Below are 24,348 nucleotides of genomic sequence, written 5' to 3'. Positions count from 1 at the left end.
CCCTCCACACACCAAAGCTGCCTCGCTTTTAGCCTCTCGGGGTGGGAAATCTACCCAGAGCACAGTGCTGGCCCGTGTCCCCTTAAACTGGGGGTGCTGCCTGTCACAGGCGCTGTCACAGTTAAGGGCTGGGGCGCCCAGCGGGGGGGCTGGGGCTGTCTGCCTGTCCTGGCGCGTCCCGTAGCGCGGAGCGGGTTGTCGCGGATTTGTTTCCCACCCAGGGCAGTGCTCCCGCCGAGCAGCTCTGGCCCCTCTCCTGCAGGCGCCCAGAACCCCGGGCCCAGGCCCAGCGCTGGTATTTTTGAGGCTCCCCAGGGGGTGGAACGTGGGAACGTCTATTGTGAGAACCAGGAAATAGAAGTCGGAGCGACTGAGCGGGGGGCTTCAGGGGGAGGAGGGCCTGCCGCACACCAGGTCTGGGGAGCCCTGGACCACCCAGCAGCGCTCCTGAGAGCTGCGTGTAAAGCGAAGCCACAGCACAGGCTTCCTCCTGGGCAGCGGGGCAGCGCTCTGGGGTCCTCTCTGACTTTCAGAAGTTCCCTTTTTTCCTTTGCAGGGGCGTGGGGTGCCCGAATTAACTTATTTCCTGATTTGCATCCATGTCCTGGGTAAGGGACAATAAAGCAGTCACCCTCCCTGGCAGGGACATGTCCCGATGCCAAATGAAAGGAGCAGAGCGGTTCAGACAGCGGGACCGGCACAGCAGTGAGGCCGGACCCCCGTGACAAGTACCCTCCCTCGGCCCGGTCTTAACTGCGTGCAGGGGCACCCGAGCCCAGGTGTGTGACGGAGCGACGGGAAGAGTATCAAGAAAGGCCAGGAGGAGACCCGAAGGCTCACAGCGGGGGCTCGGTTTGGCCGGAGAGGTAACCTCAGCGTCAGGAGACCGTCCAGAAGGTACCAGAAACAAAGCCTGAAGCCAGGAACAGAGGAAGCAGGAAAAGCTGTCCCAGCTGTGCTGCGTCCGTCGGCGCCCACGCAGGAAGGCCTGCAGAGCTCGTCTCCATTTCACAGATGAAGGAAGAAGGGGCCACGGCTCAGGTCTCGGGACAGCAAGTAACGCGGCCGGGGCTGGCCTCTTAACGCCAGTGCCCAGACCTGGGCCCCGCACACCCTCAGTGGCCACAGGAGATGCTCACGCCCAGGCAGCCTCCATCCCTCGAGCTCAGCCAAGGTCAAGGTGAGGGCGCCCTCCATCCAGTGAGGCCCCATCTTCTCATCGTCCCCCATCTGTCCCTCGGCTCTCTCTGGGGACAGACCCCACCACGGCCCCAGCTTTCAGGACGCCCTTCCTCCCTGACCGAAGTAATTCCCCATTCCCACCTCTTTCCATCCTGGAAGTCACATTTGGGCGACCTCTGGACACACAGACGTCCTCCCAAACAAGTGTCCACGGAAAATCTGCTTTAATGAGCATCACCGGGGCCCAAGAGGAAAATAATTTCGGAGAGACTGGGGATGGGGTCAGGGTCCTGTGCCTTTGGCCTAACGAGCTTTGCGGTCAGGAGTTCAGCGGCTCACCCACAGGGGACAGGTGACCGCCTGAAGCTCTCCTGGCCTGTTTCCTCATCAGTAAAACCGGGAGAACTGGAGGTCCCCCTTGACAGAGTCATTGCTGCGTTAGAACGGCTGCTTGTAGCGGGCTGGCCTGGAGCCCCTGATCGTCGGTAAGGACCACCAGGAGGAGGGTCCGGCGTGGACAGGCGGCAGGCAAGGAGCCAGCGGGGCCCGCCGGCTGCGGCTGTCACGTGACCACGGTCACACCCACTGACACCCACGCTCTCCCCTCATTGGTGGATCAGCAGGATGGACAGCCGCGAGCACCAATGGAAGGCCGGGCATCAGTTCGTACTTCTTGGCCGACACCATCCGGCCGCTGTAAATAGGCCGCGTCCTCCCCCGGGGCCCGGACGGCTCAACGCATAGCAGGCCGCCCGCCGGGCCCTTGACCTGAGGGCTGGCTCTGGGGTCCCAGGTCCTGGCCGCTGGCATGTGGCCCTCGGCCCAGGCTCTGCTGGCGCTTGGAGTCACAGGAGAGGTGACAACCGCTGATCTGTGTCCCCGCCCGCGACTTTGAAAGCACTTTCCATACAGAGTCTCGCCTGGGAAGTGGCGGGAAGAAACTGAGGCCTGAGGTTCTGAGAACCGGGCCAGGCAACGGTCCCACGCCCCAGCTGGCCCAGAAACACATCTGGCTCCCCCGCGGAGGGCTTCTTCTGCCACCTGACGCCTGGATTGTCAATGCCTTTGGCTGCAGTGTTCCACCCACAAAAGAGAAGGAGTCCGAGAGGAAGAAGCCTGGGGCCTGGCCGTCCCACGCCCGGACCTGCCCCTCCGGTGCTGGGTGTAGAGGGCGGTGGTCAGCAAAGCGGGCCCCACGAGAGCAGAGCTTGAACACCTCGGGCGAGGGGGTTCAGGAAGGCTTCCTGTTTCTGGCTGAGGGCCCCGAAGAAACACAGCGCTCTGCTGTCTGTGACCCAAGGCAGCACCACTCAGGGCTTGTGGTCCAGGGACAGAGCTCAAGGGGAGGAGGCCGGAGGCCCGGGTACCGGCCAGCCTCAGCACATGTGAGTGGCGAGTCTGCCAGCGGTGTCTGGGTGTCAGCGGTAGAGCTGCGTACCCTTTCTATGTGGTACCAGGTGGCACCGTCCCACTTGGAAAACGTCGCAACACGGGCTCTGCCCACAGCCAGACTGACACAGGCTATCATGAGAGACTGGAAATGCATTGCTGTAATACCCATCAGGTGGAAAACAGAGTGCTTAAACGAATGAATAATAACAGATGGAAGGTCCCAACTTTACACCAGTGAAGGCTGGCACCCTCCCAGCTTCTTCCTGCTCCTACCCCCCCCCCCCACTTCCAGAGGAGGGGAGGGAGCTACCCAAATGGAGTCCAGCCACCGGGCCAGAACTAGGACACGTGACCAGTCCTCGTTCATGGGGAGGGAAGGCACCGGGGACCTAGAAGAGCTGTTGACAAAGGAGTGTCTCCCCTCTCCTGGCCCTGCTAGCCACCAGCAGACAGGACCCAGCACAGGAGCAAACAGAGGGAGGCGAGAGGGGCTGGGCAGGGGGAGGGCAGCCCTCAGACGGTGCTGAAACCAGGCCCCTGCTCCTGGAGTGGGGGCCCAGCTGCCTGAGGGCCCGTGACCTCACTCCCGCGGGTCTGCGTCTTCTGGGGTCCACGCCGTAGCTAGTGGAGCTGAGACCAGCCGTGCGCCTCTCTGGCTCCTCCATCCCGCCCCCGCACAGCCGCTGGAAGGCAGCCGGAACTTCGGGGACGTGAGGCTGTAGATGACGGGGCTGATGGCGCTGTTGGTGTAGACACAGGTGCGGCAGAAGAGGAGCCCCCGGGGTCCAGGAAAGGCAAGGCCACAAAGGAGTAGAGGAGCACCAGTGTGCGGTAGGGCATCCACAGGACGGCAAAGAGTGGCACGACTCCACCAGCATCGGGGTGACCTGCAGGGCGGGAGGGCAGGGGTGGGAAGGCCCTGGCACCCGGCACACCAAGTGACCGAGGGACATGGCTCCTGCCTCAGGGCATGTTTGCTAAGTGATGAGAACGTTACTACAATAATCACTCAAACTACCACTGCGTATGGCTCTGTGTTAAACGTTTCCTGTGCAGGAGCCCGGGGCCGGCATTCAGAGCTGCGCTGGTTGATATGCTCATGAAATAGCCCCACTTCAGGTGGTAAATACTCACTGCCCTGAGCCCCCTGGCGCACCCTATCCCCCAGACCTCTCAGACGCCCAGCAAGTGAAGACCGGATGCCTGGAGCGGGGCCTCGGGCCCGGGGTGACACAGGAAGGCCCCAGGTGGACGCTGTGGCTGCGTCCCCTGCACCGGGCCCTCCAGTGGTTCTGTTTTCATCTCCACACGAAGGACGAGGAAGCAGGGAGTTCCCTGGTGGTCCAGTGGTTAGGACTCAGCACTTTCACTGCCAGACCCAGGTTCAATCCCTGGTCTGGGAACTAAGATCCCGCAAGCCACGCAGACAAAAAAAAAAAAAAAAGGAGGAGAGGAAGCAGAGGCTCAGAGTGAAGGATGACACAGCGCACGCACCATGAACCAGCTTCTCCTGCAGCCCGCCTGTGCTCACCACTGTCCTGAGTGGCCCAGCCAGCCACGGTCATATCCCCATTCTACACCCCAATCTGTTCTTTCAGCCCAGGAGTGAGTCGCCAGGCCCAGAAGACAATCCTGTCAGGAGGGGGGCTGAGGACAGGGACACTCCGGGCTCTTCCACCTCACTTCCAGCTGCCAGCCCAGGGTCCCGGCTTCTCTGTGAGGGAGGAGGGTCAATGGGAGTGGAAGGGGCACATGTCCTGGCCACCTCCGAGGGCAGCCTCCACTGACCCACACAAGGAGCTTCCTATGGGCCCCAGAACTGAGGGGAGGTCTCAGGGGGGCCTGTCATCTGCTCTAGGCTTGGGCCCTCCCTGCTGCCACCTTCAGGATGCAGGGGCAGTGGGTGGGAGCATGGGTGCTGGAGCCGGCAGGTGTAAGCTGTGTGACCTTGGGCAGCCCACTTAACCTCTCTGAGCCTCCCTCTTCCACTTGTGGCATCAGGAGAATAGCAGTGTCCTTCACGGGTCTGTGGAGGGGTAGTGGGGAGAGGGGTCCCCATGAAGTCATCACTCTTCTGCCCCAGGAAGTTCGACATCTCTCTGTCCATAGCTTTGTGCTGGGGCCAAGCTACACCCCGAGAGCCAGCAGGCCTTGGCCGCTCTGTGCTTCTGGCCCTCCCTCTGTCTCTCCATCTCTCTCTCTGCCTCTGTCTCTCCTTCTCTCTCCGTCTCTCTCTCTCTGTCTCTCTCCCTCTGTCTCTCCATCTCGCCCTCTCTCTGTCTCTGTTTCTGTCTCTGTCTCTGTGTCTCCCTCTCTGTCTCTCCCCCTCCACTCACATCTCTGCTGCTCATCCACAGGGGCCCTCTCTGCTCAGCCTTCCCCCTGCCTCAGCCTCTCTGAGTGCCCGTGTGCTTACATGTAGGACCTGTGCACACCTGTCTGGGGCTCCAAACGTATGGGGATCCCCCTGAAACTGGAGAGGGTGCAGCCCCTCTGCTCAGAACCCCGGCTCCCTCCACTCAGAGCCAAGTGCTTCTGGGGCCCCCCATCCTTGCTGACCCTCGGTGCACCAGGCCCTCCCCCTGCCCCCCTCCCCCGCCACCTGGCCCACTTCCCGGGTGTCTGCTTGGTCACCTCATATCTTTATTCAGTCATCACCTCTGCAAGGTCTTCCCGAACTTTCCCCTAAACTCCCATTCCCCCGGGCTCCATTTCTTCCTCTGACAGGGTCCATGTTTACTTGTCCTGCCGTGAGCCCCGGGGGCGGGGTGTGTATCTTGTTCTGTTCTCCCCTGTGTCCCCACACCTAGAAACTGGCCTGGCACACAGTCAGTGCCCAGGGGACACCTGCCGAGTGAGTGGGTGGACGAACGAGGAGCCAGCACCCCCTCTCTGTCCATTCACGTCTCTGCCGCATCTCCCTGCCTCTCTGCAAACCGACCCCGCCCACCCCTGCTCCCCACTGGCCACCCCTGCCCACCTGCTTCCTGGAAGAAGGGGAGCCTCTGGCCCCGGAGCAGCTGCCCGCTGCACCCCGCCTGGCCCACGGAGCTGCCTCCCCTGGGTTCCGGGCTCTGGCCGGTCCTCATCACCCCCGTGCTGGCCCCCGAGCTGGTCCCCGAGCTGTGGCAGGTGGGCCGGGGAGTTCTGGAACAAGACCCTCCCTATGAGACTGCAGAGGACGGTGGCCTCCAGCAGGGCGTAACAAAGAAGACGGTGAAGTCCAGCAGGCAGATGGGCAGGAACAGGCTGTGGCTCCCGGTGCCCGTCAGCGTCCAAGGCCACCAGGAAGAACCAGAGCAGGCAGTAGACGGACGTGGTCCCCCAGACGCCGGCCACGATGCACACGGCCTGTGGCCGCTTTGGGTGTCAGATGGCGAGGCACCTGTAGGCCACAGGGCAGTCACCTGACCCACCTGCCGACCCCTGGGATGGGGCCATGGAGGGTGGTCCGCTCAGCTAATCAGATTCCCCGATGGGGAACCAAATGTGGGCGCAACGGTGGAACTGCCCCTTTCATAGGGGACCTGGGACGCCGTGATGAGGCAGCTTCGGGGACTGGCAGAGCAAAGGTGCCAGTCTTGAGGGGAGGGCAGGGCCGAGTCAGAAGGTGCAGCCCCTCGAGGTCCGGCCAGGCCCACAAGGTTCAGAGTGCCCTTGCGAAGACCTTGACCTTTGTGCAAATCCCAGGGTGGGTTTTCTACTGTCCACCGCCAAAGGTCACAGGCTGAGGGGTCAAGGACATTGCTACCCTAGATGGGCACAGCAGGGGAGAACCGGGACCAGGCCAGTGTATGGATGTCAGAAGGCCTCGCTTATGTCCCCGTTCTGTGTAGCCCTGGACGAGACATCCTAACCCTCTGGGCCAATGTGCTGAAGGCCACGCAGCTGGGAAGAGGCAGAGCTGGGCTTGAACCCGGTCAGTGGGTTTCAGCGTCCACATGCTTAGAGGCTAGATGGCCTCTCAGGTGTTAATTTCATAGCTGGAAGAGGCCCAAGAGGCTGTCCAGTCCCAGTGCCCACGTTCCCGGTGGGGACACCAAGCCCAGAGAAGTGCAGGGTTGCCTTGGCATCCCGCAGCAAGTCAGTGGCAGAGGTGAGATGAGAAGCCCGCTTCCCGGCACCTGCCCCCGCCCTTGCCGGTTTCCTGCAGGGTCCCACACAGCGTCCCCTCCATAAATGGGGAGCAGACTCAGTTTACCAAGGCTCGTGGCCAGGAAGTCCTGGCCTGCAGGAGGGGTTGGGGTGTACCTCCCTCTCCGCGGCGAACGCGGGACGGAGGAGTTGGAGGCACGGATGCCCAGGTACCGCAAGCAGGTGATGCCCAGGCAGCCGGCGTGGCCGCAGACCCACTGCCCAGCCAAGCTTTGGGAGACGGTGGGCAGCCCGGCAGCCACCAGCACAGTAAGGTCTGCCCGGGCCAGGCTGACCAGGGAGCAGTTGGTGGGCGTGTGCACGTCCCGTGTGGTCAGCACCACCATGGCGTTGCCCACAATGCCCACGACGCACACAAGGAACGAGGAAGACCGAGACCATCGTGTACTCGGGGCTGGGGACGGCATCATGGGAACCAGGGACACGGCGCTGGGGCTGCCCGGCCCGCTCCCGTCTTCCATGATGGCTGCGCAGGCGCTGGAAGGGGAGGGGACTCCGGGAGGCGTCCACACCAGCGGCCGGGCCTCACGCTGCAGGACGAACACCTGCCTCTCCAGAGAGCCTGGCCCCACGGACACGCAGGGACCGGGCGCCCGTGACGTGACTGCTTGGCCAGGCGAGGGACAGAACAGGGATGCTCCTTCTGGCCTGTGCCATAAATACAGTCAGTGAGCCGCTTGCTCTGCCAGCCTCAGTCCCCTGGAACGTAAATGCAGACAACCGTCATACCTAAGATGCGAGACGGAGCGGAGGTTACCTGGGAGGACGCACCTCCGGAGCGCTCAGCGGCCAGCTGCCCCCTGTCACTAGGAAGCCACACAGCACGTCCAAGCCCCAGCCAGCTCGTCTGTGAACCTGGGGGAATCAAGACACCTGCTTCTCAGGGACACGGTGAGAGTCCCACAAAACGGCAGGCACGGAAATTTTGGGGCCCGGAGCCTGGCACCTGTCGCATGTCCGTTACTAATGTTAAAATTGAGGCTTTAATCACCCTGGGCCTCAGTCTCCCCATCCTTCAGGGGATCCTAGCTCAATCCCGGGTGGGCTGTGCGGAGTGGATGAGACGGGAACACCCAGGGTGTCCGCAGGGCCCCAGCCGCGGCTACGCGGGCTCTGCTCCCTCTTGCTCTGGAAACGCCAGGGTCAGCCAGCCCCCCTCCACCCATCGGGGTTCATAGGCGCCCCTCTCTCCCTTCTCAGCTCCTGGAGTGATGGCAAAAAGGGTTTGTATCGTGAGCGGATTGAGGGGTGAAGTCACAGCTGGGATTCAGGCAAACGGGTGAAGGCCCAGGGCACACGCAACACTGATGCCACACGATACACAGCACACGTACACACGCACACCACGCACCACGCACCTCCAGCCTTTAACCCCGTAGGTGTCACCAGCCAGCAGTGCCGCGTGTCAGCTCCCCCAGAGCGCAGCCTCGCCCCTGGCAGCCTCGCCTCCCCGTGGACAGGCGACCCAGGACCAGAGCGGAGCCGGAGCTCTGCTGAGCAGACGGATCCAAGGCTGACCCCACCAGAGCTTCACAGGGCGGCCCCCGCTGTGGCCACGGGGCAGGGCCCAGGGTGCAGAGTTAGGGCGGGGCTGGGAGAGACCTGGTGGCCCCAGGATGCCAGCCACACGCCCGCGCACACACGCAATACACACAGCACACCTGCACCGCACACGCGCGCAACAGTCACATGGTGTTCACACACGCGCATACAAATGCTGCCCACACAGACAGCCCAACTGCCCCTGTGCACAGCAACACGCAGAAATGCAGACACACACAACACATGCGAACCAAACCCCCCTGCACAGCATACCCGCCACACACGACACACACACACACATGCACCCACTTCTGCATGCACACACTTACCCACGCACACCTGTACCCACAACACGGGGGCCAAAAGCACACACAAGTACACAAATGCACATCACAACCCAGGCATCTGTGCTGTAGCTAAAACACACCGTCCACGCTCACACACCAGGTGCACAAGCACCAGAACACACGCCACACACCTGTGCCCACAAGCGTCTGCAGACACTCCCACACACGGATCCACGCGGCCTGAGGCCCCTCGCTCTCCCGGAAAAGAGCCTCTCTCCCGTTTAGCTGGAGGAGACGATGGCCCCAGGGTCACAGCAGCCGCCGCCACCCCAAAGCCGGCGGCCCGGGGTCAGGACAGACCCAGAGCTCTCCCAGCAGCCCCCCACCCCCGTGTGCAAGGGCCCCTGCGGCCCGGCGCTCATCCGGCGGTCCCTGCCGCCTCGGTGTCTCGGGGCCCCCCTCCTGCTCACCTCCATCCCCCTCCTGCCTGCGCGAGCCTGTCTGAACAAAGCCTTCCACCAGGCGGGCAGCCGGGACCACCGTCTCCCAGCTGAGAACTTACCCAGCGAAGAGCCTCAGCACCTTGCTCCTGCCAGAGGGGGACAGAGGCAGAAGAGAGCCCATCCCACAGCAAGGCTTCTGGTTCTGCAGGCTGCAGTGCCGCCCACAGACGTGCTGCGTGCTCACACGCATGCGCCCCCGCCAACCTCTCCCCGCCCCCGCTCCGCGCCCCCCCCCCCCCCCCCCGCCTGCCGCCCTTGCGGGGCTGGAGGCAGCCGAGGCAGCTTCCCCCTCAGGGACACCTGTGAGAAGAAAGCCCAACCCCCTGCCTTCCCCAGGCCACAGGTTCGCCAGGCTGGGAAGGACCCCGCTAGCCCGCTGAGCCCCTCGAGCCTGACAGGAAGAGGCGGAGACCCAGGGAGGAGGTGGGGAGGGCGTGGACTGGTCCCCTTACCTGGGAGGCTGGGATTACCGGGGCGGGGGGCGGGGGGCTCCGATGTCTGGAATCTGAAGGTGAGTCTGGTGTGGGGACCGCCCCTCCGAGGGCCTTCCACTGTGATCTGGAGAGGCGGAGGGGACCCTGAGCGGAGCGCCGTGCTGGCTGGGAGGCTGAGGCCCGGGCAGGGGTGCAGGAGCGGGACTGGGGCCCTGGCTTGGGGGCTCCAGGGAGCAGGGGTGCCCCACCCTTCCTGCCGGGCTGGGGCTGCCGCTGTGCACCCCACAGCTGGCACACCTTCTCTTAGCCCGAAGGGGCCCCTCCGCTGGCTCAGAAAGCAGGAATCGCAGCTGGCACCCCCAAATGGCCAGCGGCCTGGCTCTTCCAAGGCATTTAAAGTGCAGATTCCGGTGTCAGGCCCGGATGCCTCAGGCTGGAGGGACCTGGGTAGCGTGCGGTCCCTGGCCACCAAATGGAGCGTCCAGGCGAAGTGCCCTTGAACACGTCTCCCAGAAAGACCAGCGACACCTAGTGTCTTGTCTTGTTTCTTCACGTCTTGATTTTGGAGCGCAGTATACGCAGGGAAAGGTGCACGAAACATGAAACCACGGTTGAATGAGTAAAGCGAGCACAAGGCTGCCACCGCCCGCCCCCACCCTGGGGGCGTCCCCATCACTGTCTTGTGTCGTGCCCGCCTCGGAGCTTTCTATAACCGGAGCCACTGCAACTGTGTCCTGCTTATTCGCTGACACCGGCGGGTGGGGACTCCCCTGGCTGTGTTAACCAGCTCATCCGTTTCCCCTGCTGTGTGATTCTCTGCCGTAGGGCTGGGCTGCAGCATGTCCACGCAGGATGGACTCTCAGTGGGCTTCTGGGTTGTTTCCAGTTTGGGGGAATCAGACGCCACTGTGGTGAACACTCCTGTACGTGAATCCTCGCTGAGTGCATTTTCATCTGCTTGGTCCCTAAGATGTGATTCCCAGGACCTGGCTGGACACAGAGATGAGTGGAGGCGGGGGGAGGGCCGCTGGGGAGGAGAAAGGGCGGCAGAAGCGACAGCATGCCGGGCAGGCTGTGGTCCCACTGCCCCAAACATGGCAGCCCAGCTCCCCACTGGGGCTGCCTGGAATACTGGGAGGGCCACACGGAGGGCTCCGCAGTACCCGGCGGGCAGGGGATCTCCCTGGCTCTCCCTGCCACCCCTAGCCCACCTCCTGCACCTCTCCCCTCTCCTCCAGAATGGCCCTCCCCTGGGAATTCCACTCCCAGGACCGCTCTCGACTGCTGTCCTCCTTGCTGGTGCTGAAATCACCAGGCTGGACCACAATCTGTCTCCAGCCTCACGTTCGGCCCTCGCGCTACACCGCTCGCCTGGCTCTTGGGCGCAGGGCTCCTCTTTCTCTCTCGGACAGGAAAAAGGTGCCAGAGGGGCAGAGGCATCGCCGCCCAGCACCTATGTATAGAATGCCTCACCCGCCCTGAGTTCTCACCCACGAGCTCACCTGTGGACAGACCACAACCCGCAGACTTTCCCACGTCTCCACCCGCCGGGTGCCCCTGGAGTCCTGCAGCCAGCAACACCCCGCCCGAGCAGCCCAGAGACCCTCGGTGGCTTCTCCCAGGTATGACGCAGTTACGGAGCTCTGGTTCACAGTAAGACAACTCGCTGACAACTTAGATGTCCACTCAGAGTGGTAAGGACTTGATGCTGTGTCCCCACAGCTGGATGTCTGGCAGTCAAAACAGATGTGGTTGAGAAAAACTGATTGGCACGCGATCCGTTGAGTTAAAGGGTGGGCTGCAGATCGTAGGTGAGCGCTCTCACCTGTTTGCAAAATGTATTCGTGTCTAGTAGCAGCCATCGTCCAGGAGCTTGGCATGTGCCAGGCGTGGAGCCCGGCCCTGGGCATCTTGTGTGGCCATCACAACTATCCCCTCATGGTGACGACACTTATTGTCGCCGTTTTTCAGAAGAGAAAGCAGAGCCTCACAGGCACAAGTTGGTTAGCTCAAAGCCACAGAGCTAGTCAATGGTAAAGCTGGTATCTGAACCCAAATCTCTCCTTCTACAAAGTTGGTGTCCTAGGCCACAGGCTCCAGAAATGTCTGGAGAAAAGGGACACCCAGCACCTGGGTCACCTTGTTTCTCTGTCTGCATCGATAAACGTGGGTTGATTCTGTAGTTAGGAAAAGAGACGAGGGATTTCCCTGGTGGCGCAGTGGATAAGACTCCGAGCTACCACTGCAGGGGGCCTGGGTTCGATTCCTGGTCAGGGAACTAGACTCCACATGCGTGCCACAACTAAGAGTTCACATGCCGCAACTAAGGAGCCAGTGAGCTGCAACTAAGGAGCCAGCCTGTGGCAACCTAAGACCACGTGCAACCAAATAAATATTTTTAAAATATATTGTAAAAAGAAAGAAAAAAGGAGATGAAATGCCCCACTGAAAGGCTGCCTGTCTCATGGGATCCTTCCTGTATTTGGTCCCAAGGCCCTCCACCTTGATGCCCTGCTACTCCCTGGAACCATCTAGACGTCTCCACGGCCCAGGCTCCAAAGCGTAAATGTCTGGTCCTATGTCGGAGGCCCTTCTGGCTGGTCGGTGGCCACGCTGTCTGGTTATTAATGAATATTTGAGCAGCACGCCGGGGTATTTTTGGCCACGGGTTCTGCTGGAATCTGGGCAGAGAGGAGTGGATGGCTCCAGGCCAGGTGAGGAAGGGGTGGGGTGGGAGTTGCTCCTGGAGAGTGACGTGATGTCTGTGTCAAAGAAGACGGAGGCAGAGACAGAAGGCTGTAGGTGTAAAGAGACTAGGCAGGCTGGTGCTTGAAAGGGGAAAAGTCACACTCAGGCAGTGAGCTCACACAGAGGCTGGGCACCTGTGGGTGGGGCGCCTGGTCCCCGCCATGGCACTGCCCCTGCCGCCTTGGTCGTCTGGTGCCAGGTGACTGGCCACCCCCAGCGCAGTACTGACACTACAGCTTGCTTGTTATCCTGCCTTTCTGCCGGCGGCTCTTCTGCACGTGAGGATGGCTGGGACGGTGTCCGGCTGCCTGTCTAGTGCCCACAGGGAGGATGGGCTGGCTGGACGGGGCCTCTGCCTCTCCCTGCAGCCAGACCAGCAGACAACCGGGCTCCCGACACGACAGCTCAGCACCCTGTCCCCTGCGTCGCCAAGGCCCAGCCAGATTGAGGGGCTGCTGGGGAGCTCAGTCCCCGCAGGCAGGCAGGATCCCTTGGGGCCGTCCTGGAGCCCGGCCACCACAGTCTACTTGTCTTCAGCATAGGAAGCTGCCAGCTGGACCACAGCATGGCCTGCGGGTTCACATGGGCTCTGTCGGTGGCCGAAGTGGAGGAGGGTGTTGGGGTGTGAAAGTGCCGCACCCGGGTTGTCCACCGTGGGAGGGAACCCAGGGTCCTCGATAAAGGCCTTGAGGTGGGAACTGAGCTGACCTTCATCCCTTAGCTCAGTATTCACTCATCAGGACCTCCCTGGCGGCCCAGCGGTTAAGACGCCCCACTTTCACTGCTGAGAGCATCAGTTCGACCCCTGGTGGGGGAACTAAGATCCCACAAGCCGTGCGGCGAGGCCAAAAGAAAAAAATCATTCATTCATTCACCAGAACCAGCCTGCCCAGGCCCTGCCGTGCGAGCGGCCCTGGGGCCACAGAAACAACACAGCTTCAGGCGAGGAGGTCCCAGGACCCCTTTCCCCTAACCTCCCCGGGGCCTGTGAACCTCATGAGACAGGGGCAGGCAGCCACCCGTTGGCTGGGTTTCAGGGTTGCCCCTGGATGTCTCCAGGGAGGGAAGGAAGCCAGGTGGGGTCAGTGCCGGGAACCCCATGAGACCAGGATGGAGCCTGGAGGGACGAGGGGTCCACGAGGTCAGCACCCCTGACGGTGGAGCCCATCCTTTCCTGAGAGTGGAGCCCTCTCACTGCGTCTGCGTAGGGGCTGCTGCGATGTGAGTGGGGTCTGGATGAAGATGGGGGAGTGTGCACGTGTGTGCACGTCAGGGCCCGCACATGAGCCTGCGCCCACCTGTGCCCTTCACCACGTGACCGTGAGCTAGTGCAGGGGATGGACAGCATTTGAACGTCCAGGAGCCTGAGACCCTCCCAGCATGGGACCCCAAATGCCCGGACTGGCGCGCCCTCTGGTGGCTGACTGGCATCCGGTCGCTTGGAGAGGCGAGGACTCCTGGTTCCCTCCTCCCGGTGGATCCGTCCAGCAGATTCATGTTCGCATATGGGGCTTTCAGACAGAAGCCCTCGTGCGGGGCTCACCCTCGCCCCCGGACAAACTCATAAAGACACACACGCATACGCTGAGGCATTTGGGGCGGGGTCGAGGGGATGAGCCCTGAGCGAAGGCAGAGGGCAACGTGAGCCCTGCACCCACCGTGGCGTCGGGGCACAGAAAGGAGCAAGCACAGCCGTGCTGAGCTGAGGAGGCGGGACACGCCGGCTGGGGCTCGAGGGGAAGCTCCCACCCTGGGGAGAACCTCAGGAACCAGCGGAAAGCACCTGGGGGGAAGGGCCGCGGCGCGGAGCCAACAGTGTGCGGCACTGGGAGAGACAGGTTGCAGATGGAGCCTGCGGACGGGGAGGTGGGCGTAGAAGGCCTCCTCCCAGGGAGCACGGACCAGCCCTGGTGACTAGAAGCAAATCTTAACAGGGCCCAGTGATCTGCTAAAACCACCTGCCGGGAAGCATGAAGCCTCGCCTTCTTTGGGAGTAGATAATTCATCCACAATGTCCCACAGCAAATTGAAAATACAAGGCGTGTGCTGAAAAAGGGCCAGCTCGCTGAAAACCAGGGGAAACGCGGCAGACCCCCGGGTGATCCAGACGCAAGAGCTGTCAGACGGGGGTTTTCAAATAACCGCCTGCCGCGCCCTTCTTGTCACTGCCTTGCTTAGGAGCCTCCCGTGACCCCATGGCTCCTCAGCGGGGCACCCAGCGCCCCCTCCCACCTCGGAAGCAGCTTCGCTTCACCCCTGTATAGATTTATGTATAGATTTCTACACAGAAGCTTGGGATCCATATGTTACAATGCTAAACAATTACAATCTTGGGCTTCCCCGGTGGCGCTGTGGTTGGGAGTCCGCCTGCCGATGCAGGGGACACGGGTTCGTGCCCCGGTCCGGGAAGATCCCACATGCCGCGGAGCGGCTGCGCCCGTGAGCCATGGCCGCTGAGCCTGCGCGTCCGGAGCCTGTACTCCGCAACGGGAGAGGCCACAGCAGTGAGAGGCCCGCGTACCGCAAAAAAAAAAACAAAAAACAATTACAATCTTGTAAGTATTGTGTGATATTACAATCACCTGTAAACATTTGGGCCATTTCTGGGTTTTGCCTTTGTTCTTTTGATTATTACGAAGAGACCTATGAACATCGTTGCTGGGATGGGCAAGAGAGTCCCAGGCCAGTGGTTCTTACTCTTTCCCGGGGCCTGTTAACCTGCAGGCCGCTGGCCCACAGCCAGAGATTCTCAAGCAGCAGAAGTGGGGCAGGGCCTGAGAATGTGCATTTCTAACAAATCCCCAGGTGCTGTTGCTGTTGACGATCCAGGGACCCCGCTGTCTAGGGTGGAGCTGCTGATCCCGGGCACTGCTCTCACTAATGCCAGGCTGTTTCCCAAGGTGGTCGTGGCCCAATGCAGATTACCACACCTTTAAGTTCCCATCCAGCATTCCACAATTATGGCCGTGCAGATGTCTGTCACAGCCCATGGCCACAGCTATTTTATACGATAAGTAATGTTAATGTAGGCCCATTGGCTCAGCTGACCCAAAGGCCCTTGCCTGATGGGACCACACGTATTGTCCCACAGAATGTGGGGGGATGCGCCAGTTAATATCACAGTGGCTGCCGGTGACAGTGACCCCAAATGACCAGGGCTGGATGAAACAGATGTTTACGTTTCTCTTTTGTAACAGCCACAGCCAGAGTACCTTAATCTGGAGACAGCCTCATTCACTAGGTCACTTGGGTTTTGTGGTCCGACTGCCTGGGGTGGAATCCCAGCTCTTAGATGTTACAGTTTCTATTTCCCTGACTATAAAACGGAGAGAATGGTGGGGCTGCCTCCCAGGATTCCACGAGATCGCTGGGCACCAGACCTGCTGTGAGTCCATATAAGGACAGATGTTTGTGCCTGTCACCTCCTGTCTCTTCCTTCCCTCCTTCCTTCTCTTCCTGAGAGGGAGGCAGCAGGGGTGAATAGCCCCACTTCGCAGAGCCGGAACACTGAGGCCTAGAGAGCACTGCTTGCATCGTTATACTTGGGGAGTCAGTGGCTCAAAGTCGAGGATTTAGATTCAGAGAGACCTGGGTTCTAATCCCACCTTGGCCATTTTCTGTCTTTCTAAATGCACCTCCCCGCCCTCCCCCATACACACACACACACACACACACACACACACACACTCCAGATGTTGAAAACACTGTGATTAGTAACCCCAGGTGGGGGGACGTTGGGGGGCCGGCAGCGGCCCGGGGGTACAGAGCCGGGGCAGCGCACTCAGGGTTGGGTTTTATCTGGGGGCAGAGGGAGCTGCTGGAGGGGTCTCAGGCCGGAGTGATGAGATTGGAACCAATCCGAGATTTAGACACGTGGCTCTGAGTGCCAGGAGAGGGTAGGGCTGGGGCAGTGTCAGAGTGGGAAACGGGGGGAGGAGCTGGAGCTGTGGTCTTAATCCTGGCAGGTGGTGAATGTGGCTGGATCCAGAGGCGAGGGGAGGGAGAAACGGGAGGACACTCAGAGATTCACCTATGAGGAGTCCCCTCCCCCAAGCCTCTCCCACCGCCTCTCAGCTCCCACCCACCTCCTGTCCTCTACCATCTCCCTTCATTTCTTTCCTTTTGTTTTTTAATTTTCATTTATTTATTGATTGATTTTTGGCTGCGTTGGGTCTTTGTTGCCGCGCACGGGCTTTCTCTAGTTGCGGTGAGCAGGCGCTACTCTTCGTTGCGGTGCACGGGTTTCTCATTGCGGTGGCTTCTCTAGTTGTGGAGCACGGGCTCTAGGAGGGCAGGCTTCAGTAGTTGTAGTATGCGGGCTCGGTAGTTGTGGCTCGCGGGCTCTAGAGCGCAAGCTCAGTAGTTGTGCACAGGCTTAGTTGCTCTTTTCTTAAAGAGATTCTTAAAAAAAGAATAGCTTTATTCTTAAAGAGATTTATTTCTTAAAGAGCTTTATTTCTTAAAGAGCTTTATTTATTTATTTCTTAAAGAGCTTTATTTATTTCTTAAATAGCTTTATTTCTTAAAGAGATTCTTAAAAAAAGAATAGCTTTATTGAAGTATAATTCATATGACATAAAATCTACCCTTTTTTAAATTAATTTTTATTGGAGTATAGTTGCTTTACAATGTTGTGTTAGTTTCTACTGTACAGCAAAATGAATCAGCTATACATATACATATATCCCCTCTTTTTTGGACTTCCTTCCCATTTAGGTCACCACAGAGCATTAAGTAGAGTTCCCTGTGCTCTACAGTATGTTCTCGACAGTCGTCTATTTTATACCTACTGTCAATAGTGTATATGTGTCAAACCTAATCTCCCAATTCCTCCCACCCCCCAAAATCTACCCTTTTAAAGTACACAATTCAAGGTTTTTAGTATATTCACGAAGTTGTACAACCAGCACAACTGCCTGACTCTGGAATATTTTCATCACCCCTAAAAGAACTTTTGTCCCCATTAAGTGGTCATTCCCCATCCCACCACCCCCAGCCCCTGGTAACCTCTCACCTACTTTCTGACTCTGTGGATTTGCGTCTTCTGATATTCCATGTAAATAGAACGTATTAGTCAGCTCAGACGACCATAACAGATACCGCAGACTGGAGGGCTTCAACTACAGACATTTATCTCTCACAGTTCTCTCGAACCTGGAAGTCCAGGCTCCGGGCTCTGGCGAGAGCCCCCTTCCACCTTCTTGTGTCCTCTTACGGTTGGACTACGGCATCTCTTCTTAGACAGAGTTCAGTCTTCTGTATGGCTGAGTAGTACTCTACCGTATGGATGGGCCACATCTTTTTTTTGGCCGTGCCACGCGGCTTGTAGGATCTTAGTTTCTGGACCAGGGATCGAACCTGGGCCTTTGTCAGTGAAAGGGCCAAGTCCTAACCACCAGACCCCCAGGGAATTCCCTGGACCACATTTTACTGAGCCATCATCAGTTGATGGACACCTAGGTTGTTTCCACTCTGGGGCTGTTGTGAATAACACTGCTGGAACATTCGTGTACAGGTTTTTGTGCACACATTTCATTTCTCTGGGAGTGACATCACCGGGTCAAATGGTAGCTCCATGGCAATGCCCTCAATTTCTTCTCTCGCTCATGCATTCACACATGGTCCACTGCAAAGTGAAAACGTGGGCCCCTTGTTCAAAAATGATTAAGAGTCTTAAGGCGAGGACAGCAGAGCATTCGACCAAGCCCAGGGTCCTTCTAAGGGCAGGTTCCTATTGTAACATGGACAGTTTCATGCTCTGCAGTAGGCTCGGTGTGGCTCCACCCTGATGGTTGTGAAGGCAGTTGGTAAGCTGTAAAAATACTCCCAATGCCACATGATGTCCTTCTGATCAAGGACATTAAGCTGATTGCATTTAATAAGCTACAGAGCTGTTTATCCACATGGAAAGAGTGTAAAATTTTAAGCTCTGATATTTAAACGCAGTATCTTTTTTGTTGTTGTTGTTGTTGCAGTATGCGGGCCCCTCAGTGCTGTGGCCTCTCCCGTTGCGGAGCACAGGCTCCGGATGCACAGGCTCAGCGGCCATGGCTCACGGGCCCAGCTGCTCCGCGGCATGTGGGATCTTCCCAGACCGGGGCACGAACCCGTGTCCCCTGCATCGGCAGGCGGACTCCCAACCACTGTGCCACCAGGGAAGCCCCTAAACGCAGTATCTTTAAAAAATGATTAACTTTTGTGTTGAGCTGATTATTATTTTGTTTTTGTTTCTGTTTTTTGAGCTGATTATTTTTAAGAAATCAGTGTTAAAAATTCAACTGAGTAAACTTGAAGATCTAATTAGCTTTATTCAACAATTTATGAATCAGGCTGCATGCCATCTAGCAAGCAGAAAGGCTTCTAAAAGCTGTACAAAATGGAGGTTGTTATAGGCACAGGAGGGTGGGACAAGGAAGTTAAAAGGGTGGGTTACTTCCAGCAAGGGCACCTTCCTTCTCTTAAGGGATGCAGGGGTCTTAGGCAGATCACCTCCCTAGTGCTGACTGATGGGTTTAAATTACCACTCTAGGGAGAGGCTACAACTTCAATTAAATTAGGTAGTAAGTCTTGATAGGCTTAGCATAAGTGACTCCATTTTGGACCTGTTGCTACTTTTTAACAACATTGGGAATAGTTTTAAATGCTTAAGCTTTCAGTGGTCTATGTCCTTTTGCCAGCCGGGAGTCCTATTTTTATTATTTGCTATGGGGAAAATCCCACCCTGGAACTCTCATTCTAAGACAGCACACAAAAAAAATTTGCTTTTCAATTTATAAGCTAATTAAGGTTGATTTTTACTACTGAGAACTTTATGGTGCTTCCAGCAAATAGGTTACAAGCCACAGTGTGGTAAAATCCAGCAGGACTCTATGAAATTTTCTTTTTAGTTGATCCTGTTTCTTAACCCAAAGATAACACCACAAAATGATGAAGCAAACTTTTCAACACTGGATTGCCTACAAAAAAATAATAAAAATTAAATGTTTAAGCTTTGACATTTAAACTCAATATCTCAAAAAAAAATGATTAAATTTTGTGTTGGACTGATTATACTTGATAAAGCAGGAACTATTTAGTCGCACAGAAATAGTTTTTAAAAAATGTTTAGGCTTCATTCTTTCAAAGATTTCCTAATTGAATCACCTGGATACATCATGCTTAAGATTCAGTCAGAAATACACCAGAGATGCTCTCTAAAATAATCGGTGGGAGGTTGGATGAAACAAAATGATTAATCATCAATAGCATTACGTACTTATTTGTGTCTCGACATCACATCAACTCTGTTAATTTTATTATGTCGTCATTTCTTAGAATATTTGTTATACAAATAAAAATAGTTTCTTTGTAAAAAAAATGTTTAGTCTTTGACATTTAAACTCAGTTTCTCGAAAATGATTAATTTTGCGTTGCATTGATTATATTTAACAGAGAGGGAGCTATTTAGTCCCCGGGAAGAAGTTTAATATGTTTAAGGTTTGCTATTTAAACTCATTTCCCGGAAAGGATTAACTTTGGCTGGGACCTCTTCAGCCAGAACTTAGCAGGTAAGTTCCGAGCCCCGAGGTCGCAGGACCCACCTCCGCGGGTCCGCTACCGCCAGCAGAGCGCACTGCCAGGTGCGAACCGGCGCTCGCGGGTCACGAGACCGCTCGGCTCGCGAGGCCCTCCCTGCGCCTAGGCGGGCGGAGCGCCGGCTGGGAGATCCGCCCCAGGGGCGGTGCCCCGGCCGCGCCTGCGCCGTGCTATCTCGGGCGGGCGCGCGCCGCGGGGCGCGCGGCCGCGCGGAGGCCGGAAGGAAGCGGACGGAGGGCGTGGCAAGCGAGGGAAGCCCGCCGGGCCGCAGACAACCGTCGCGGCCTGATGACGTCGCACAATGGCCGGCCCCCGCGGGTAGTGGAGCCCGTTTGTTCCGCCCGCGTCGCGCCTCAAGCCGGAGCCTGTGAGGAGCGGAAGGGCTGAGGGACCTCATCTCCGCGCCGCCCCGACACCTGCGAAGCCGTGGCCCCCTCTCTGCCCTTGCGCTGAGGTAAGTGATGGCGATGGCGGGAGGCCGGGCCGGCGGGAGGAGGAGGCCGAGGCGGCCGGGCGGGGAGCGTGGCGGCGGCGCGGAGCGGAGGCCCGGGAGCCCCGCCGCCTCCGCCTCCGCCTCCGGGGAGCGCTCCAGGCTGCCTCCAGCCGAAGCGTGGCTCTCGGGCCCCGGGAAGGGGAAGCTGAGCTAGGCACGATCCCACGTTCCTTCCGGGCGAGCCCGCCTGGGGGTCCTGGACCCCCTCAGGTCGAGCGCCCGACAGCTGCTTCCGCTCTCTGCAGTGGGGTTGATCTCCCGAAGCTGTCATTTCTCTTCCGGGATATTCGCGTGGCATTGCTTTCCGCCCACAAGGATGGGGTGGGGGGCGGAAGGAGGCACACGGGTTCGCCCTCCGGATTGGGGATAGGCTCTTCCGGAGCTTTGAGCTCCCCGGAGCCTCCTGGAACTTGCTCCCTCGGCTTCCCGGAGGCACAGGTAGGACCTATTGGCTGTGTCCCAAGACGCGAGCCACTCTTTGGAATAAAATTCCTTGTGCCCCTTTGGTTAAGAGCCCAAAGGATGCCGGCTCATTGCTGGGAGAACCTAAGACTTAAAGACTTTCAGCCTTACTCCTGCTAAGACTTCAGTGTTACTGACTACTTCATGACAGCTGAGTTTGCCGGCTAGAGTGGTTGATCATCTTAAATGAGCTGTTCAGCTCTCTATCTGTGAGAGCAGGTCAGTTCTTCAGATCAATTTGGGGAGAATGGACGAAGGGAGCATTTAGAGACATAGCAGTGCTGTCATCTTTTCTCCTTTGATTCTCATCTCCTTCGTGTTGCCTGTGGAGTGGTCCTGTCCCAGAGCAGAGGTTGGGATTCTCAGGGTGAGCCTGGACCCAGGCTGATTCCCGCTTCCCAGGCAGGGGAGTCTTTGCCTGATGATTTTACAATCTGAGCACATGTGTGGAGCCCAGCCAGCTCTGGAAACCAATCAGGTGTGTCCCAGAGGCTGGAACTTGTCTCCGGTTCTGGGTGGGAAACGATCAAACACTGAAGAGGTTTTTTCCTTTTTCACAGATCATCTCAAGGTGAGTGCTTCCTCCCTGAGGAGTCGTTTGATGTCAAGTTTAGTCAGTTTGGGGATGGTGTCTATCACCAACCTTGACATCCTTCCTTTGGATGTTGTAAATCCATGAAATTATGAGTCTGAATTTTAACCAGATGTACCAGAACTTGGGCATTCAGATAGGGACTGCTCTGTTAAAAATCATTATCCTGGAAGGTTAGGCTTGTATTTCATTGGTGCTCCTTTGCCAAAACCTCTTTGGAACTGCTGTTTTGGTAGTAAATATACAAGCCGTAGTAAATATACAAGCCATAGGAGAAAAGTCAGTCTCATTCAATACTCACACCCCATGTTTGACCAAAACCCATCTTACCTGGCTTGGGAACTCACCTCACTTACCAGACCAGGCTCTGAACAGCTTCCTGCCGTTTGTCAAAGTGACCCACCGTGAGAGAGGGAAGACTTGCTGCCACTGAGAGTGCCAGGGGAGTGTTCTGCAGGTTCCAAAGGTTGCTGAGAAGGAAAAGCTCCCACCTGTTGTGTACTGTACCAGTGTCCTTGCAGTCAGGGCGCAGCCTTCCAGAATGACCGCTGGGAAACGAGGCAGCACCCACTCTGTCTCAGTTCTAGAATAGTCTTCTAAAAAGTAGGCAGTTACTTCAAGTTTCTTTCTGGCGTGCAACAGGTAGTTTATCAAGTAATGAGACTTTGTGATTTATTCAAGCAGCGTCTCTCAGTCCCTGTCTGCCAGTGTAGTACGCTGTGGAGACACAGTGATGGACACTGTTATTCTGTTCTCCAGGCAAGTTCACTGTCTTGTGGGTCAAAGGACTAAAGAGTTCTAAACTTTGCCAAGAACGCTCGATGACGGGTGATTGATTGTGTGAGAAGAAAAGACTGAGTAAGAATAGTGAGCCTGGGGGTTGTGAAGACGTGCAGACGACCCTCCATTGCACTGTGTGCATTTAATAGACCACATGGTTTTCTTGGCTCCTGACACAGAGCACGTACTCAGATATTGGCCAAATTGAATTAATCTCAAAACAGGACACCGACGCCCAGAGAGCCAGTTAACTCGCCCAGAGCGGGGCCCGGAACACACACCGTCTTCTGACCCCCAGGGACACACCCCTTCTGTGCAGCGGGGTGTGACTCAGGTTGCTTCTGATAAGCAGGAAGATTCTTTGGCATGTTTTCCTCTGCAAGCTGTTCACCTGTGTGTAGCCTCAGATTGGAAAATCCCAGGAGGTTCCACAGGGAAAGAAGAGATGGGACCCCTTTGCTCAGGAGATTGTCAGAGCCTCCTAAGGGTGACTGTGTGTCCCAGTATGCCTAGGACAGCCAGGCTCATGCCTGCTGTAATGGTTAACAGTGCCCCCTTTCAGTCTCAAACACGCCCCCAAGTTCAGACAATAAGTTATATGGGAGCTCTGCTACCAAGTGCCAGCCATTTGCTGAGCTCGGAGAACCCAGGTGATTCTGAGCCCTTCCACTCAGGACCTTCATGGGGCCGGGGGCGGGGGGTCTCCCAACAGACTTTGCAAACAGATAGTTGGGGTATACAGTGTGGCGAGTTCGGGTATGTAGAAGAATAATGTACAGCGTACTTAGGGCAGGAGTGCTCAGTGGGTGGACCTCAGGAGATTTTGAACTCTGAAAGTGGGGGATAAATTGTGTATGTTCAGGTTTTTCTAGGGAGAGGAGCCATCCCCTTCCTCAGATTCTCGGAGCAATCCGTGCTGCCCAGAAGGCTGACAGCGCTAGTCCTCCCCGGTAAGAACAGGTGCACACAGGGCCTTTCGCTCTACCACCTTCTGGTCAGCACTGAAAACAGCCGGTGAGAGGAGGGAAGTTAGCTTTGTGCTTGGAAGGCTGAAGTGAATTCCATAGTACAAACTTTGGGGGGCGTGCAGGCTCTGCAAGTACTTCTTTTTTACACACAGTGCAGCAGCCTCAGGGTTTGAATCGGAGGCAGCATTTCCCGTGGTGTCGGTGTAGAAGTGTGCACCTTTGTGAGGGCTTCTTTATGAGATCCACCTTTAGTGTAAGTGCCTAAGGTTCAAGCTTTAGACGCATTTAAAATAAAAGTGGCTGGTGTCACAAGTTTGATTCCCATATGGTCATCACTGTTCTTTAATAGTCTGTATGGATCATATAGTTACTTTTCCATCTCCGTGAAAATGTGTCTTTTTGGTTCTAGAAGGGCTAAGATAGCAACCTAGACGGATCAGCACAGACCTTTAGAAGGGAGAAAAGAACGACAGGCAAAAGGTACTGCTTCAGTAGAAGTCCCCGACTTATGTGAGGGCTCTGTTCCAAAAAAGAACGTGTAAAGTCAGTTAGAGCTTGGGTCCCATCTTCCTGTCGAAACAAGGGCGGTAGGTGGGGATTAGTCCCTGGGCAGGTAGCAGGAGCTGGTTTCATGCATCGGGCCGGCGCCAGCACTGGGCACCTGCTCCGGCAGCCGCTCGGAGATGCAAGCCCCGATCGCGCCCCGTGGCCACGTGCCTTGGTTTCCTTCTCTGTGAGCGGGGCAGCGCCTGTTTGCAGGGTTGATGCGAGGAGCTGGGTCGAGTGCCTGGTGGAGTAGTGGTCTCTCAGCAGGTGGGGGACTTGATCTTATCGCTCACGTGGTCGTGCACAGGTGACTATCTGGCGTGTGCTGGATGGCTGTTTCCTGAGCACCCAGGAGGCTGACCGCAGGCTGGTGGGGAGAGGGGTGTGGGTATTGGAAGCCAACAGGCTGATCTCATTTAGGTGTCGCAACGACTTCTACAGCGGGTGCTGTTTCCCCGTATTTCAGATGAAGAAACTGGGGTCTGGCAAGTTTACATAATTTGCCCAAGACCCTAAAGCTGGGGAGCAGCAGCGCCGGGATTCGGGTTCTGACTCAGAAGCCCACGCTGTGTGCCCTGTTCCATGTGTCCCAGAAAGACATGGCCCACTTGCTTGATCATATAGTTGAAGTTAGGCGTTCTCTCTCCCATTTCTTCCCCTAGGATTTAAATCGAAGTTTGCCAGAATAG

General features: G+C 57.3%; 2 protein-coding genes and 2 long non-coding RNA genes across 5 annotated transcripts in view; 2 read left to right on the top strand and 2 right to left on the bottom strand.

The window, feature by feature from the left end:
• Positions 1-2,714: 2,714 nt before the first annotated feature.
• LOC117196693 (thyrotropin-releasing hormone receptor-like) lies at positions 2,715-6,319 on the bottom strand. The gene is made up of 3 exons (XM_049703627.1): positions 6,299-6,319; positions 5,555-5,934; positions 2,715-3,461 (listed from the first exon to the last, which is right to left on the bottom strand). The coding sequence occupies exons 1-3, from the start codon at positions 6,317-6,319 to the stop codon at positions 3,155-3,157; spliced, it is 708 nt and encodes a 235-aa protein (XP_049559584.1). The 3' UTR covers positions 2,715-3,154.
• A 631-nt stretch (positions 6,320-6,950) lies between these two features.
• On the bottom strand, positions 6,951-9,285 carry LOC117196692 (uncharacterized). Its single transcript, XR_007474392.1, has 2 exons — positions 9,121-9,285; positions 6,951-7,584 (listed from the first exon to the last, which is right to left on the bottom strand). It is a non-coding gene; the product is annotated as an uncharacterized LOC117196692 (long non-coding RNA).
• Positions 9,286-9,293: 8 nt separating this feature from the next.
• Positions 9,294-14,728, top strand: LOC117196694 (uncharacterized). The gene is made up of 3 exons (XR_007474393.1): positions 9,294-9,404; positions 10,321-11,117; positions 11,989-14,728. It is a non-coding gene; the product is annotated as an uncharacterized LOC117196694 (long non-coding RNA).
• A 5,360-nt stretch (positions 14,729-20,088) lies between these two features.
• ZC3H18 (zinc finger CCCH-type containing 18) overlaps positions 20,089-24,348 on the top strand; it is a 51,212-nt gene continuing 46,952 nt past the window's right edge. Inside the window, exon 1 of one of the 2 annotated variants that reach the window (XM_012536856.3) lies at positions 20,089-20,272. The gene's annotated coding sequence lies outside the window, so the exon portion shown is untranslated. The remainder of the gene's footprint in view (positions 20,273-24,348) is intronic. The other variant, XM_004280067.4, reaches the window with a different exon arrangement.

Source organism: Orcinus orca, chromosome 20, assembly GCF_937001465.1.
Source record: "Orcinus orca chromosome 20, mOrcOrc1.1, whole genome shotgun sequence".
Lineage (NCBI taxonomy): Eukaryota > Metazoa > Chordata > Mammalia > Artiodactyla > Delphinidae > Orcinus > Orcinus orca.
The sequence above is the reverse complement of the archived record's forward strand: the minus strand, read 5'-3'. Positions and strand labels throughout refer to the sequence as shown.

Bases quoted from the DNA above. Each gene is read 5' to 3' on its own strand.
- LOC117196693 (XM_049703627.1), bottom strand. From the start codon at position 6,319: ATGTCCTTGACCCCTCAGCCT. The intron at 5,935-6,298 runs GTGACCTTTGGC...TGACACCCAAAG, and splicing joins TGTCCTTGACCCCTCAGCCT to CGGCCACAGGCCGTGTGCAT. The intron at 3,462-5,554 runs GTGGGCAGGGGT...CCCGCCCTGCAG, and splicing joins CCCCTTCTTCCAGGAAGCAG to GTCACCCCGATGCTGGTGGA.